The sequence below is a fragment of the Lampetra fluviatilis genome, chromosome 5 (assembly GCF_964198595.1).
Source record: "Lampetra fluviatilis chromosome 5, kcLamFluv1.1, whole genome shotgun sequence".
Taxonomy (NCBI): Eukaryota; Metazoa; Chordata; class Hyperoartia; order Petromyzontiformes; family Petromyzontidae; genus Lampetra; species Lampetra fluviatilis.
The window spans coordinates 21,267,377-21,283,938 of NC_136279.1; the positions used below are offsets into that span (position 1 = coordinate 21,267,377).

General features: G+C 47.9%; 1 protein-coding gene across 7 annotated transcripts in view; it reads left to right on the forward strand.

The window, feature by feature from the left end:
- Nucleotides 1–16,562, forward strand: part of LOC144932752 (RNA binding protein fox-1 homolog 3-like) — a 304,468-nt gene that overhangs the window by 265,090 nt on the left and 22,816 nt on the right. For 6 of the 7 annotated variants that reach the window (XM_078857162.1, XM_078857160.1, XM_078857161.1 and 3 more), the window contains one exon: nt 6,525–6,794. In XM_078857162.1, coding sequence (XP_078713288.1) covers nt 6,525–6,794 — 270 coding nt within the window. The remainder of the gene's footprint in view (nt 1–6,524; nt 6,795–16,562) is intronic. The other variant, XM_078857164.1, reaches the window with a different exon arrangement.

Consider the following 16,562-nt stretch of genomic DNA (forward strand, 5'->3'; position numbering starts at 1 on the left):
GGGGGGAATGGCCGCGCAGTGGTGAGGGCTTTGCTCTCTTGAGTTCAATTCCCAGCCACGACTAACATCAGCGGCAAGTTATAACTGAACTGGTCTTGGGATCCCCAACACCCCCTGTCTCCTCCTACGACCTTAACCAAGAGGCAGTGCTGACGAGCACGGTGAAGTATGGTCAAAACTACAAAAAAACCATGACTAACCAACATAGCAACAAGAAGAGCCCTTCGTCCAGCAGTGGATTGACAAAGTTCTGTAAATCATCATCATCATCATAATTACACGACAATTCAACCTTACCTATTGGGTTTCATATGCGCAATCTATATACATATAAATATGCCTGTGAAGAATATGGGCTGCACAACACTGGATCCTCGCTATCGGCTCAGTGCCTCGCTGGCGGGCGGGCGGGCACGCTGACCGCAAGGCTAATCCCTGCCACGGAGATCAGTGTACGTAGGTGCGTGTGCGTATAGGGGGCTGGCTTGTTTGTTTGTGTGTGTTTGTTTGCCCCGTAACTTGAGCAGTTCTCCAGATGAGCGGCTCACCGCACGCTGGTGGCAGATGTTAAAGGGAGGAGGAGAAGGAGGAAGCGTAGCGCCCTTAACCTGAGGCTCGGGCTGGGACACTTCTCGCGAGGGTAAATGAAGGTGCGGACTGTTGGCGGGAGGGCTTCCACCAGATGGGTATTTTGGCCTACTCTTCCATGCTACTTAAAACGTCTTGGAAGAGGGGTGAGTGCCCACGGTTTAACCCCGCCACACCCCGCGAGACTGCAGCTCGATTTACTGGGGTCGTATCCATTTATGCTTCTGGCTGAATGGAGGTCATGGGAGATGGGAGGCGAGTGGGGGGGGGGTTGGAATAAAAACAACTTGCACAATTATTTAAACTGTCAAAGAGCATAAACCATCACGCGAACTCCGGTCATCTTTGCAGCAGCGGCTTTTGGCTTAGCCACCGGACAAAGATGGTCATCACATTGCGCGCTTTTCAGATGCACTTTTGCGGCTGTCTGGAACGCTCTTCCTTCCGATATTAGGAAGCCGCTGAGAGCTTTGCACTTTTAAATATCGATTGAACACTAATTTTTTCAGAACTGCTTTTTGTGTTTAGTTTGTATTTCCCCCGCACCTCCGATTAACACGGTTGGCTACGTACGGTGCGAAAGAAGGTCAACATACATGCAAACTAAACTAAAACTATATTCTTTGCGTATTTCGGTAAAGTCAGGTAGATAGGTTATTACGTGGTTCGGACGACGACGGGTGATGAGCGAGCGAGCGAACCGGACGGGGGCTGTAGCCAGAACACCTTCGACAACTCCGGGAAGAGAGCAGGCGGCGAACGCGAACGTCGGGACAAAATCGGCGCTTCGGAGACACCTGAGAGAGAGGGTTGGGTGGTTGGTTGTGTGTGTGTGTGTTGGGGTGGGGGGGCAGCAAAGAATCGTGACAGCACATATTTATGAACGATTGCCAAGCTCGTGAGCGTCGAGTAATTTTCACGAGCTTGCAGATTTCAGTTGTGTTTGATGTTTTCAATAAAGGCAATCGTAACAGTCGGCTTTATACGCACGTAGCATATGTAATGCGCACACGCCCCCCCCACCCCCCCGAAAGCACTTAGGTTGAAAGGAAGGGAATATTACCGATAGTGTACATACATCAAAAAGCACGTGACTGGGAATACATTTATTTAAGATGTTAATTCTGAAGCGGTAGCTGCGATAATGAGTAATATATACAATATTCAAACACCCCCCGCCCCCCCATCTAATTATAAGCATTGCTGTTGTGGAAGTATGAGCGGTGGTGGAGCGGTTAACGCGCCGTGCTAGCAGGAAATATCTGAACCGGTCCTGTGCCTCCCCTAGGTCAACTCAGCCTCAAATGATTACCTGGTGCGGTGTGTAGTAAACATCGCCACTAGGGGAGACAAAGGCGGCCGGGCGCGGTGCTGGCCACTCCACCCCCTCGTGTGCCACGCCGGCCTTCATAGGCGCTCGCTAACAGCACTTGGCCCCAACAATCTGTTAAGGCTACACGGGGCGTTTTTGTGTTGTGATTAGGGGTGCAGTGGTTCGCGCACTGCACTACAAAGCCCGCCACGTGCATTCGATTCTACCGGTTCATGGTTACTAACGTCAGCGTGGGCAAGTGATATCTGAATCTCAGCCTCAAATCAAGAGTACCATCGTGCAGTTGCATAAACATCAGCAACAGGGAGACAAAGTGGGTCGGGGAATCGGTTTTCTGGCCACGCCACATCGCTGTGCGCCTTGCCGGGCCTTACTTCATAGGGGCTCGCTGATGCCCCCCCCCCCCAAACACGCCTATGGCAGGAGGCTACAATCCGTAACGCATGTGGTTCAGACAACCGTGTTAACTGAAATGGGGGATCTTTATCTTTTACTGTTCATGCTCGTGTTTATTTGTACATGTGTGTTGTGTTCTTGTATGTGTGTGTGTATATGCGCGTGTCTGTGGGGCACGGTGGTGCAGCGGTTAGCGCTACGCTGCGCTCCGAACGCCGGCAAACCCAGGGTTCGAGTCGTGCTCGAATCGTGCTCACAGTTAACACCAAGTGACGATTATTATCTGAACCGGTCCTGGGCCTCCCCTAGGTCTACTCTGCCTCAAGTGAGCACCTGGCGCGGTGTGCAGTAATCATCGCCACTAAGGGAGACAAAGGCGGCCGGGCGTTGCGTTGGCCACCCCACCACCCCCCCTCGTGTGCCGTGCCGGCCTTCATAGGTGCTCGCTGACAACACTTGTCCCCAACAAGCCTGTGTCGGCCAGAAGGGAGATAATGTTTTTTTCGCACGTGTGTATAAGTGTGTATGTGTGGTGGGGGAGCGGTAGTGTAGCGGTTAGCGCGCTGCGCTTCGAACCCGGCGACCCGGGTTCCATTCCCGCTCACGGCCAACGCCAGAGACGATTATAGTTTTGGCCTACCCTAGGTTGACTCAGCCTGAAATTACTACCTGGTGCGCCGTGTAAACATCGCCACTGGGGGAAGACAAAGGCGGCCGGGCGTGGTGCTGGCCCACCCCCTCGTGTACCGCGCCGGCCTTAATAGGTGCTCGCTAACAGCACTTGCCCCAACAGCCTGTTCAGACTACACGGGGGTTCTTTGTCTTTTGTGTGTCTTTGGTGGGTGGGTGAGAGCGCGAGCGCTGTGAGAGCGTTCGGAAGGGAGCGCGCGTGTCCGTGTCACGGCAGATGGGAGTTGACGCGCCGGCTTGTTCTGCATTAGCATACGCCGGTGGCGCGTGTGGGCCGGACGGTGATTAAGTTGGCGTGCGTGGGAGAGGGGATGGCCCCGGTTTGTTTGTGCCCGAGACGCGGCGGCAGCAGCTGCGTCTGTCAGCTGTCGACGGCGGGGCCCAGACTCGGCGAGCAGAAGAAGCGTGGTGGTGTGGCGGCGGCGGCCTCTCTAGTGCTGTGGGGTGGTAATATAAGGGGGGGTAGGAGTGAAATGTAGTGTGTGTGAGTGAGCGTGTGTGCGTGTGGGTGTGTTTAGGTGCTCGCTAACAGCACTTGCCCCTACAGTCTGTTAAAGCTATACGGGGGAACTTCGTCTTTATCTTTGTGACTGTGTGTAGTGGGGAGCGGTGGTGTAGCGATTAGCGCTACGAACCCGGCGACCCGGGTTCGATTCCCGCTCACAGCCAACACCAGTGACGATTATCTGAACTGGTCTTGGGACTCCCCTAGGTCGACTCAGCCCTCAAATGAATACATGGTGCGGTGTGTAAACATCGCCACTGGGGAGACAAAGGCGGTCGGGTGTGGTGCTGGCCACCCACCCCATCGTGTACCATTCCGGCCTTCATAGGTGCTCGCTAACAGCACTTGCCTCAACAGTCTGTTAAGGCTTGTTTTGTATTTGTATGCACGTATGGTTTGTACGCATGTGTAGTTGATCATATCGTTGACACCTACACATGTGTACAAAGAGTGTGTGTTAGCCATTCCCGGTTGACACCGTAGGTAAATATCTGTGGCAATTACTTGAACCGCGTTCTCGGCTTCCCCTTGCCGCACTCGGCCTCAATGATTCTCTCGCGTGGTGCGCTAAGATCAGCACTTGGGAGACAGAGGCAGCTGGGTTGTGCCGCTGGCAACTCGAAGCCCCTCGTGTGCCATTCCCCTGCCTTAACGGGTTGCTCGCTAACAACTCTTGCCGCCCCAAACAGCCAGCATGGTGACACAGTCGCTATTTGCCTTTGTTGATAAGTATACTCGTGTGTGTGTGTGTGCGCGCGTGTGCGTGCGCGCACGTCGTGTATACGACATCGTAACGAGTCACTGGAGTTATTCAATATTTTTCCTCGCGCGTTCTATGCTGCAAATGTAAATGAAAACAGTGAATAAATGAACACACGCAAGGATGAATGGCTATGGTTAAGAAACACATGGATAATAAACTGAGCGATGGAGTATTAATTCCGTTTAATGGCGTGATCGCGCACTAATTTGGAAACATTAGTGAGTCGCATAGCAGCGGTAGGGAAGGATATACAGTAATGCACAGTTTTTTTTATTTGTTCCAGTAATGCACTCACTGTTATAAGGCAAAGGTCTTCCCGCAAGTGCATCATTGGTGGTGCTTTTTTTCTTCAAAATAACCTTCATCAATTAAAAAGAGAAAACGAATCGTTTTGATTTGTTTGAATATGTTTCTAAATGTGTGTGTGTGTCTACACGAACACCACGACCTATGGGTGGCTCTTGTTTGCCCTGCCCTGCCTCGAGGCATAGAAATGAGATGACGACGATGAGGGTGATGATGATGCTCATGTTTAATCATGAGCCAGTGGCACGATCACTCTTCCGCATTGACTGATGACTCGTAATTGTCCAGAGGAATGATACATTTTGCCAACACGCTCTCACTCCACTCGCTCAATCTAACAGCGTACGTTGCGCTACCCGTGCGCCGGTTTCTCTCGAAGACCCGGGTTAACACGTGTGGAGTTGTACAAAAGTACATAGCGAGCACAATGCTGACAAAGTAGGTCACCTGGATATATATATTTTATTTTTCTCTGTGAGAATCTTGCACCGGACAGCTAATTTAGCGAGAGGTGTTGATTAATTCCTTTGTTGTGAGCGATTAATTTTTGTCTTTCCAAATGTTTCTTGTGCCACGTTTATTGATGAAGGCACGTAGCTTTTGTAAAAATCGGTACGTCTAATTGAGAGCAACTTTGATATTGAGCAATCCCCACCATGCTATTGCTATACTAAAATTAACTCTACGATTTACATAATTTCGTAAAAAAGACAGGTCACAATGGTACATCGTAAACTTTTTGTTGGCAACGAATGATCAATTGGTTTTCATCTGTTTGTGAGAAAGAAAAAAAAATCCTTTTAGACCGCTCTTCGAAAATGCATTAGTACTCCTTCAAAGGAACATTGTCCATGCTTATTGACCTGGCCATTGCACAACGTCACAGCGCTGCAATGTGGCATTGACCGGAGACGGGTCAACACCGCGCGCGCGCGTGTGGTCTAGCTTGCAAAGTGAGAGGAGGAAGCTACCATTGCTGTGATATTTATTAAACCGCATTGTATCGATCATAGCTCAGGCCCCGTGGAAATGAACGTTGCAAGTCACAGCGTTGCGCACCGCCGCGGTAATTTGACCCCTCTTGCACTCTCGTGGGAGGGACAGCCCAAGCTGGTGGAAATGATTGAATGCCGGACAGCGTACAAAATGAATCCCCGCAGCTCTGGCCACGCGACGTCGTGTTGACAACGGAGGCACGTGGCTCTCGCACCGTGCGGCTCGGGGTGGCTCCTTCTTATGAATTCATTCATCTTCCCGGGAAGGCGCGTTGTGTTGATGAGGGCTACCTGTGCATGAATAACACATCTCCCCCCCCCGCCCCCCACATATAAGAACAACTACAAAAAAATTCCCCAGCGTGGGTTCACAGAGGGCTCAGTAACCCCACAGTCATCTCCCGCGCTCAATTTGCCGAATGTCGGGTGTCATTTCCCTTTGAGGTTGACGGCAGAATCTCTCCGATGTTTGCTTAAATTGTCACTTTGTTGTCCCCAAGAACGTTTAATAAATAGCAGAAGCTCCACCAATCATGTTGCAAGCATCGGTGGGATTCATATCATCTCCTTGATCTCTCGGGCAACTTCACACAGACAAATTGAAAAAAAAAAATCTCCCTCTCTCAGTGAAACATATCGACCGAAATTTATTTCGGAAACAATTTTCGTTTGTTTTATTTGTTTGTTTTGCTTTGGAGAAGTTATTTTCTCCTTTATTTCTTATTTAAACCTCAATGAAGCACGGAAAAATGTACAGCGTTCATCCCAACGGAGGCCAGTTTGCCTAAACATTGCCCGCTCTGCATTTTCTTTCTATCTCTCAAGAAGCTCGCAAACTGTTGTAATCCCCTCGCACATTTGTTGGCAATTGGGAAAAAAAAGAACCGTGAATAAAGGTGCTTGTTTGTGCGTGCGTGTGTGCTTGCTTATCTGTCTCCCTTCGCCTAGGGCAACCAGGAACCCACGGCCCCTCCGGAAGCCATGGCCCAGCCATACGGTGCCACGGCAGGGCAGTACGCACCGCCGCAGAACGGCCTCCCCGCGGAGTACGCGCCGCCGCCGCCGCACGCGCACCCCCACGCCCACCCCGTGCAGGACTATGGCGCCCAGCCGTCGCTGCCCGAGCACGCCATGTCCATCTACCCGGCCGCGCAGCCGCACGGCGACCAGGGAGGCACCGGCGAGCCGCCGTGTCAGCCCGTGTCAGCTACCTCCACGGTGAGCCCACGGCCGGTGTTGTTGTCGCCTTGCTTGAGCGAGGGGCGGTAAATACGACCCGGGGGGGGGGGGGGGGGTGTGGGGGCATGTCATGGGAAAAAGATGATGATGAAGAAGAAGGATGTCTCGTGATACCGGAATGCCCCCCGGGAGGTGGGAGAACCGGTATACAAGAGGTCGTGGGTTCGATGCTGACCCTGACGCCTGTATATTTGGGGTTTGCCTGTCTCTCCCCATGGTTGTGTGCATTTTTCTCCCGGTCCTCCGGTTTTCCCCTCCAACTTAGAAACGTGCGTTGAGAGTATTTGCCTTCTATAAATGTCCACGTGATAAGCCACTTCGTTGGGCTATCATTTGTGGACAGGTCGCTTCTGAAAAAAGGCAATATAGCTCAGTGAGCCTTTCCTGGTAAAATAAAAAATAGTTTTGTTTCGTTATAAATATCACTCCCGTTACTGAGATTAGCTGCGGTCGGGAATCTAACTCGGGTTGCTGGGTCCATAGCACAACAGGCGCCAACCACCATGCCACCACCCCACCATCGTCGGGACCATGAGTGTGAATAACATCGGTGCTTGAGCACATGCACACGTGCTGGATACGGGTATACAGAAACAAGTGATGATGTCACTTGCTGTGGGTCTTACATTCCAGCAGGCATAGGTGCTGTTGGCGAAGACCGTGGCGTATGAGGTCGTGGTAGGGCCGCCACCGCGCACGCCACCTCTGTCTTCTCATTGCTGATTTTTACCGCACCGTGCCGAGACTGATTTGACCTCGGCATGGCCCATTGCCATTTTCGGATGCTACCTGTCAGTCATGTTGGCCGCGGCCGTGAAGTGAATGCCGGCCACTGGAGTGCTCTGTTTTATTGCCCCTATTCGTGTGCACCCACAAGCACACACACACACACACGGCAAGGATTCTCCCGCGTAGCCTCTTTGGATCTCTCGCAGAGCAGTGCAACCCGTTCTGCGAGAGGACGCTCCACGGAAGCGGATATCACAGAACTACCTCTGAGATTCCCTCAGCTGACCTCTGGTCCATGCAGTAGAGCGGTCGCCACTTTCCTAGCGTAGCACTTACCACTCGCGCCACCGCTCCCCACCACTCTGTACACACACAGTAACTTATTATCCCCAGGGAACTGAAATTACCATCCATACTTCTCTCCTTGGACCTCGGTGTTTAAACACTCTGCTGGGAGAAAGCCCTCAGCAATGTGTGGATGTTAAGTTGATTAATTATTTGTTCTTCCGTGTGTGGCTCACTTTTACGGCTATAAACTGGACGAGGGCCTCAACGCAATGAAACCGCATTTCGGCACCCGGAGATGATATCAAGTTTTCAAATATAGTGCACTTGCCACGACTGCCAGTTTCTCAAATATGTTATATTGTGTTTTGAAATTGTCTGCTGCAGAGGTTATGAGCTTTGAAAATATTGGGATTAGAGTGAGTGTGCCGGAGCTGTTTTGTGTGTGCGTTTTTTTGGTGCCCTTGGGAAGATTGATGTTTTAGGAAAATGCAACGAAATGAATAATAGATTAAGCAGCAGGGGAATGCTGACAGCTTTGGCCCTTGCAGCCGATTGACCGAAATTACTTCGTTTGTGCTCTTTTGTAAGACCGTTTTGTAGTTGAAATGTTATCAGAGGGCCGGCGTTTTGTTAGGCCAGCTTTCGGTGAGGCCCTGCAACAGAATTGCCATTTTTTCCTTCGTTGCCCTCCCCTGAATCTATGCGACTTGTATGCCTCCATCTATTCACGAGGATTGATCTTTTAAGATGTTAGCTCTTGGCAAACTACGCCAGCTTATCAATCAGTGTATTGTTTGGATACAATTAACCTGTTCAAAGATATCTTGGCATTATCCGTGTTGTTCTGAGATCACGACTTATTGCTTGCAGCTACCTCGATGCACTGCGCACGAGGAGGGAGGTGGGAGCGGAGTTGGCTGGGGCCGTCCGAGGTGTGCGGTGTCCGCCCCCCCTCCTCTATTTCACCTGCCCCCCCCCCGCCGCCCCCCAATAAGAAAAATCCCTGAGTTCGTCCTTAAAAAGGCACGAAGCAGGAGGATGATGATAAAGTGTGCGGCGGGGGTGGGGGGGGAGGCGACATTAAAAACAAAAGTACGCTTGGGTGTGTTCCGAAGGGTATCTCATCCCCATTAGCTGGCAACCCGCCAGGAGCTGGCCAACGTGTAATCGGGCTTTTAATGCGGGAAGGGGGAAACGATTTGCCGCTTCTGACGGCCGCGCTTCGGAGCGGAGCGTGTGAGGGCAGCAGCCCCGTGCCGGGCGTGCGTTTTTTCCTCCGTGGTTTATTTGGAGCCTCGGCGTGCGCCCGCGTGCGGGAGCGGTTCCCCTCCCTGGCGAAATCCGACTTTGTAATTTCAGAAAGCGCGGCAGTTGGCGCCGCCCGTCACACCGCGGCACCCGATTTAGCGCTGCTTACGACGGGATTTTTTTGGCGACAGGCGAGCGTAGAATTTAAGGAGGACAGCTCAGTGACTGTTTGCTGTTGGAAGGATGTAAAAACAACAAGAGGAAGGAGAGAGAGAAAACAACAAATATATTTTGTTTCCATTCGCTAAAAAGATAAAGTCATCCCATCATCTTTCTGGCACTGATAAAATAGGTATCGCTTCGTGGGGGAAGTCAACAGTAGTTGTCCTGTGGATGTACTCGCTCCAACCATAAGAATGTGTAGTTTCCACCACTGGCTCATGTTTGCAAACAGAAGGTGACCACCACCTCAATGCTCATTTGAGCAGGAAATCCACTTTGGTATTGCCTCTCAAGAAATACTCAGTAAATATTTAGTTTTCTTTCCACCGTTACTTTCTTTGATTAACCTTTTTGTTTGAGATGTTTTTTTGCTCATGTTTGGCTCTCGTACTTGCAGGCGAATTGTGGAGCCTGATTTATTAACGTTAGGGCCACAAAATGGATAGATCACTCTCGATTTAATAACGGAAGATCGTAATGGACAATTTGGGGGGGATGGAATCTGAGCGTGCATCTTAAACATGCGCAGAAAAACGACCGCGTTTGTCTGGTTGCGGCCAAGGCTCTGTTCCGTAATGTCCCCCGTGAAACAGCCGAGACCTACACTCGCCAATGCAGAAATCAGGTAAACGCTCGGCAAGATAGATCACCAGACCATTTCTCTCCAAGACATCGGTCCGCCTCGGTATACTTCTAAGGAGGGACAGCTTCCCGGTGGTAACAAATTGATGTTACCAAAGTGCAGTCTGCAATCCTTTACTGCAAATTGTTATTGTGATGATGATTAGTATTTTATTCATCGATATCAATAATAATCCTGCCTGAAGTATGATAGTAATTACATGGTAATCTTCAGCGTCTGCCTTTTTCTTGTACGGTACATGAAATATCATTGTTCTTCGTGAAGCAACATATTTTCGTATTATTTTCCTATCAATGTTAATAATAATCATCATTTGCCGTGCTCTATCCATGAACGATCCTGTCATATCACAATCCTTTTCACTCCTGCACACGAACTGGTCCCATTGCTCCATATCTCCCATGGCTGTCGGCTCATGCTACCAATAGTTTTCCTTTTACGTCCGAATGCCACAATTTTGGATGAAGTAATTTATTCTACTCAACGGAATTAATGCATCACAAAGTATTTTGTCATTGCCGTACATACTGTGTGAGTAAAAAATACACTCGATACCATTTAAAGTTGGAAAAAAACTCACCATACTTTTTAAGGAAAATGTATCCCTACGCATCTTTTTTACTGAGGCCATTTACAAAATAACTTGCTCAGTCCGAACGTATCTTTGAAATCTCACGATTATCATTAAACACAACTTCTTTATCACATATGCATTTCTTACAATCAATGTACATTTATGAATATGAATAAAAAAATCAAAAAAAATATCTGCTCCATTCCCCAAATATACTGTCAACCCTGCTACCGGAAAGAAATCCCCCTGCAGAATTTTGGTTTATTCACAGAGGTCAAGTGATGTTCAGCAGCACGTGACCTTACCATAAACGAGGACGATAACGTAAACTACTTCAGATGTGTATCTAAGCAGTTTGTCACATCTTTCTTTTTAAAACTATCTTGTTCTTGGGGAACATATCGTACTTCATAAATGTCAACTATGTTGCATGAAGTTAAATTGGAAAAAAAAGAAATTGCTAAAACGTATTATTAGTTTCATCATAAAAAGCCTTCAACAGAAGCACACCGTGTGCCCCCATGCTCTTTACCACTTGGGAAATTAAGGCCAAACTTTGTTACGTAAGTTACCTGTCAACTCTGTTTTCGTTTTGAGTGTAACAGAGTTAACTTGCATGGTGCAGAAGACACTTCATTGGTAGAACGACTCCACCCTCTCAGGCACGTGCATTCCTTTAGCTGCCATTTCACCACCAGTCTCCTCCATTGACCATCGTCTCCGCTGGCAATGTGTCCTGCCCAAAGCCCACTCGCTAATTTTACCGGTCGATATGTTCTCCCTAATCGTGTTCGTTCTCTAACCCATGTATCGGCACCGCGGTGGCATGATGTTCAATACCTCGCCAGGTATACAGAAGGTCGTGGGTTTGCATGTCTCTCTCTCTCTCTCGCTCGCTCGCCGTGGCTGCATGGATTTTTCTCCGGGGCCTCCCGGTTTTCCCTCCATCATTTAGAAACATGTTTGGCTGCTATCAATTTCCGCGTGATAAGCTACTTTGTTGGGCTATCATTTGTGGCCCGGTTGCTTCTGAAAAGAGCTATATATTCTAGATTTGAAGCTTTCGTGACTGCAAGGAATCATCTTCTTAGGTGTTTTCGGTAAAGTCACGTAGAAAGTAAAATAAAATAAAAACAAAAATCACGACGTTTCGGAGGCAACACAAGTCTCCGTCATCAGGTGGGACCGTCACAGCCAGATTAGCTGTATCAAGTGAGGCAATGATTATCTGTTTGGAGTTCGGTGAGGACACAGCAGCGGATGTGAGTGTGAAAGCGATGGGTATTACCTTGTTATCTCGGCATCTCTTGAGGAAGGCCAGCGTCTCGAGAAGCTGTGACTTCTTGTCTCTTTGTCTGTTAAAAACTCTAACAGATAGGTGGAATTCCTCCCCGTAGAGGGCATTAATTCTAGATTTGAAGCTTTCGTGACTGCAAGGAATCATCTTCTTAGGTTTTTTCGGTAAAGTCACGTAGAAAGTAAAATAAAATAAAAACAAAAATCACGACGTTTCGGAGGCAACACAAGTCTCCGTCATCAGGTGGGACCGTCACAGCCAGATTAGCTGTATCAAGGAGGAATTCCACCTATCTGTTAGAGTTTTTAACAGACAAAGAGACAAGAAGTCACAGCTTCTCGAGACGCTGGCCTTCCTCAAGAGATGCCGAGATAACAAGGTAATACCCATCGCTTTCACACTCACATCCGCTGCTGTGTCCTCACCGAACTCCAAACAGATAATCATTGCCTCACTTGATACAGCTAATCTGGCTGTGACGGTCCCACCTGATGACGGAGACTTGTGTTGCCTCCGAAACGTCGTGATTTTTGTTTTTATTTTATTTTACTTTCTACGTGACTTTACCGAAAAAACCTAAGAAGAAGAAGAGCTATATAGCTCAGTGGGCCTTACCTGCTAAAATAAACAAATTGTTTTAGTTTATAATTTAGTTTATATGTTTCATGGTTCCGATCCATACGGTAGAGCAGGGAATATGAACTGAACACTTTTATTTATTAGGTATGTTAATCTGTTGATTTTCAAATTTCTAAATCAGTTTTCTGAAATCACGTCCCACCCACCCTGCTCTCACTCACATTTTATTTTCATAAATTTCATCCTGGTTTACCTTCAATAATTTCCATAGATAGACCTTCTGTCTCTCGCTTGTGTTTTCCAGGTGTGTCCCTCCAACAAATATCTAAATTTTGTTAAGCAAAAACACGTTGCTCACGGAGGCTGAATATGGGAGTGATTTTTATACCATCGACCATATTACATACCATCAATCGAATTCTGGAAGAAACAAATGATTATCAAATGCCATTATTGTCTGGTTTTTATAGACTATGGAAAGGCAGATTATTCAGTGTAATCCCGGACAGTCATCCACTCTGGCACAAACCACAGCTTAACATTATTTTTAAAATAAACTATTGACCCAATTATTATTTCAAGAGATGGTACAACCCACACTGAGTTTGCGTCAAGAAAATAACATTACAAATTAGAAGTAGGGTCAGGCACCGAGAATCACCCACACAACGACGTTCTATGATGTTTATGAAAATTGGATTGCGAATTTAAAAGGCATAGAGATAAATTGAGAAAGGATTAACCATCTGAAATATGATGATGACAAAGTCATCATCGCAACTAATGGAAATGAACTATAGAATATTATAGAAAAACTTTACCAAGTTGGACTAAAAATAAATGTGAAAAATACAAATAAGGGTGAATATTTCTTAATAAAAAAATTATTTTCGAGACTCTAATAGAATAATAGTTGTCAGCTTTTTCTCAATTCATTGCTGGATGAAGACCTTACCATTGTTTGACCATACATCACGATGCTGGTCGGTGTGGGTCAATAAAGGAGGTGTGCCTGAGACCAAAATTAGATCTCACAAACATCACCACTACCCACTTCAGCAATTGTTTCTTACTGTGGTTGTCACACCTGTTGACGGACGCTTGTGCTGCGCCCGAAACGTCGTGATTTAATTTATTGTATTTTATACCCACGTGACTTTACCGAAAGAACCAAAGAGTATCACCACTGACATTAACCGTGGCCGGAATTCAAACCGAGGCCTCCGGGTTCATTGCGCGGCGCACAAAAACGATGTTTCCACGCCTTCCCTACTCCCCTAGAATGTGTTATTATTTAAAAAAAAAAATCCTCCGATTCTCACAATCAACCCTGCTGCCGCTGCTGATATTGGTTATCTCTTTTTTCTGCACTTGTTATTTAAGAATATAACTGAAATGATATTTTCCAAACGGCATGTGGTGTTATGCATATAGCAAGCTCTATCATCTGTACTGTATATTTCACGTATGTTTGAGGGTTGGCGGGGGGGGCGGTTAAAAAAGGCACAATTGCTATGATTTATTGGTGTTGACGTCACGTGGCATTAAGCCAGCTAGCGGATGTGCGAGGCGTTTTGGGACATCCTCCCCACGCACGGCCCTCCCCTCACATCGCTGCATTAGGTATTCTTCCTCACTCCACTGGGAGCCCTGTTTTGAGTTCCACAAGGGGAGGTCTGTGAATTTGATTGATCTTTCTTGGCCCGGAAGATTCCCCCTTTTCGCGCGAGGTGTTTTTTGCTCACGTATTTTTTTTGTTTATTATTCACCGCGTTATCAAACCTGCCAGGAATTGCGTGAGCTCACGAGAAAGAGAAAGGCGCGCGAGTTTTAAACGTTCCATTTCCGTCTTCGTTTCTGATCTCTCTCTCTCTCTCCGGAGGAGGAGGACCGCCTACAGATGATGCCACGCACTCGAGTACTCGGGGAGTGGCGCCGCGAAACTCTTGCCTTGTTCGGATCGCTTGTGAAGCTCGCGTTACTCTGCGGTGTCGTGTATCAGTGAATGTACATGATCGCCTCGTTATTCGCGACGAGGGATACGTTCCGGAGGAGCTCATGAATAGCACATTTTTACGGATGATGATATTGGCCTACCAATATCGTACACGCAACATCTGCAGATGCTTCTAAAGCTTTGAGAAGTCATCTCTCTCTCTCTCTCTGTATCTGTAGCTATCATGTCATCACTTTATCTCATCACTTTCCTTCTCTCTCGATGTGGCCGCGTAGAGTTTCCGGACGCGGTTCAGGGATAGCCAAAAATCGCGGATCGCAACCTCGCGAATAATGAGGGAATGCTGTACGTACGGATGTAAAGGGCCATGTGTGGGAGAGTTCGTAGTGGAGGAAATCTGTGAGCTTCTTGAGATGCGCGGCCGCCGGCTCTCATCACCAAGGTGTGTCCACAGCCGGGTGGCCTGGGACGAAACTCCCTGGCCACCGTAATGCCGGCGAAATGGATGCAAGTGTTTTCGCTCATCGATCTCGGCACCCACAACCAATGGGTTCTCGTTTGTATGTGTGTACGTATATTGAACTTCTCTCGCACCGTACGTAGCCAGACGAGGTGCGTTTACTTTATCCCTGCACCAAAAGCTCTTTGTTGCCAAGTCCTTCAACACGACCGTCGCCAACACTGCCCTTCGAGGGGTATTATATAAATTATATATAACAGGTAACGCATTAGCCCTCCATAATGGAAGTATGCTACGAAGGAGAGCCTCTGCAGAATAATAATATAATGATAACATTCAGTGTTATTAATCAATGTGTTCAGTTTTTGTTGTTTGTGCTTTTGCACCACTGCTAAAGTAAGTAACGTGAACATGTTTTGCCATTGTACAACGGGCACGGCTCAACATACAGTATTGCACATTGTTTTTATTTCGTATTGATACGAACGCCCTGCATGCAGTCATTGCCTCGCGTTTGAAATGCACAAAGCGTTTCAATAAGTCTAGAAGGAAGCTCAGAGTTTCACTCTCACCAATGTCACCTGTACCCTGCAAGCAATGCGAGGGGATAACAGGAGCTTATGGATCATTTTTGTTTGTCAGCACAGCGATGTATCGACCCGCGTCCGCCAGGACACGCACAATAAATCCTGACGCAGAACAAGAAAATAATCAATATCATTTTTTATTTTTTTCGCCACGCCATGTTAGCAGTGCGCCACGTTGACTGACAACGCCTGTAACCAGAAGCAAAAAATATATAAATTTTACTTTTCTATTTCGACACAGCCAATCTCTTAATGTGAGGCTTGCAAAACGCTAACCGGTATAAATGGCAAATACACAAACACAGGAATTGACTTATACATATTGCAATCTACGCAATTATGGCTTGGTAATATTTCATTGAAGTACTAAATTGTGCACAAAACTTTGCGCAATTTGATTTTCCTTTATAGAGATTTATTTTTCACATGTGCGTATGTACCTGCAAGCGCGTGTGTTTGTGCGTGTGTGTGCATTTGGGGAGCAGTAGTGTAGCAGTCAGCATGTTGTGCTACGAACCTTGCGACCTGGGTTCGATTCCCAATCATGGCTAACACCAGTGACGATTATCTGAACCGGTCCTGGGCCTCCCCTTGGTCGACTCAGCCTCAAATAAGTACCTGTTGCAGTGTGTAAACATCGCCACTGGGGAGACAAAGGTGGCCGGGTGTGATGCTGGCCCCCCACCCCCTCGTGTGCCGTACCAGCCTTTATAGGTGCTCACTAACATCTCTTACCCTGACAGTTTGTTAAGGCTATAGGGGGGGTCTTTGTGTGTGGGGAGCGGTAGTGTAGCGGTTAGCGCAATGCGCTACAAACCCGGGGATCAGAGTTCGATTCCCGCTCACGGCCAACACCAGTGACGATTATCTGAACCAGTCCTCGGCCTCTCTCAAGTCGACTCAGCCTCAAATGAGTACCTGGTGCGGTGTGTAAAATCACTGCCACTGGGAAAACAAATGCAGCCGGGCGTGGTGCTGACCACCCACCCACTCCTGTACTGTGCCGGCCTTCATAGGTGCTCGCAAACAGCACTTGCCCCAATAGTCTTTTAAGGCTATACGGAGAATCTTTGTCTTTTTGTGTGTATGTGTGTGTGCGCACGTGTGCGCGCTTGTGTGCGCTTGTGTGTGCGTAAGTGAATGCCGAAGGTTATGTTGGTCAC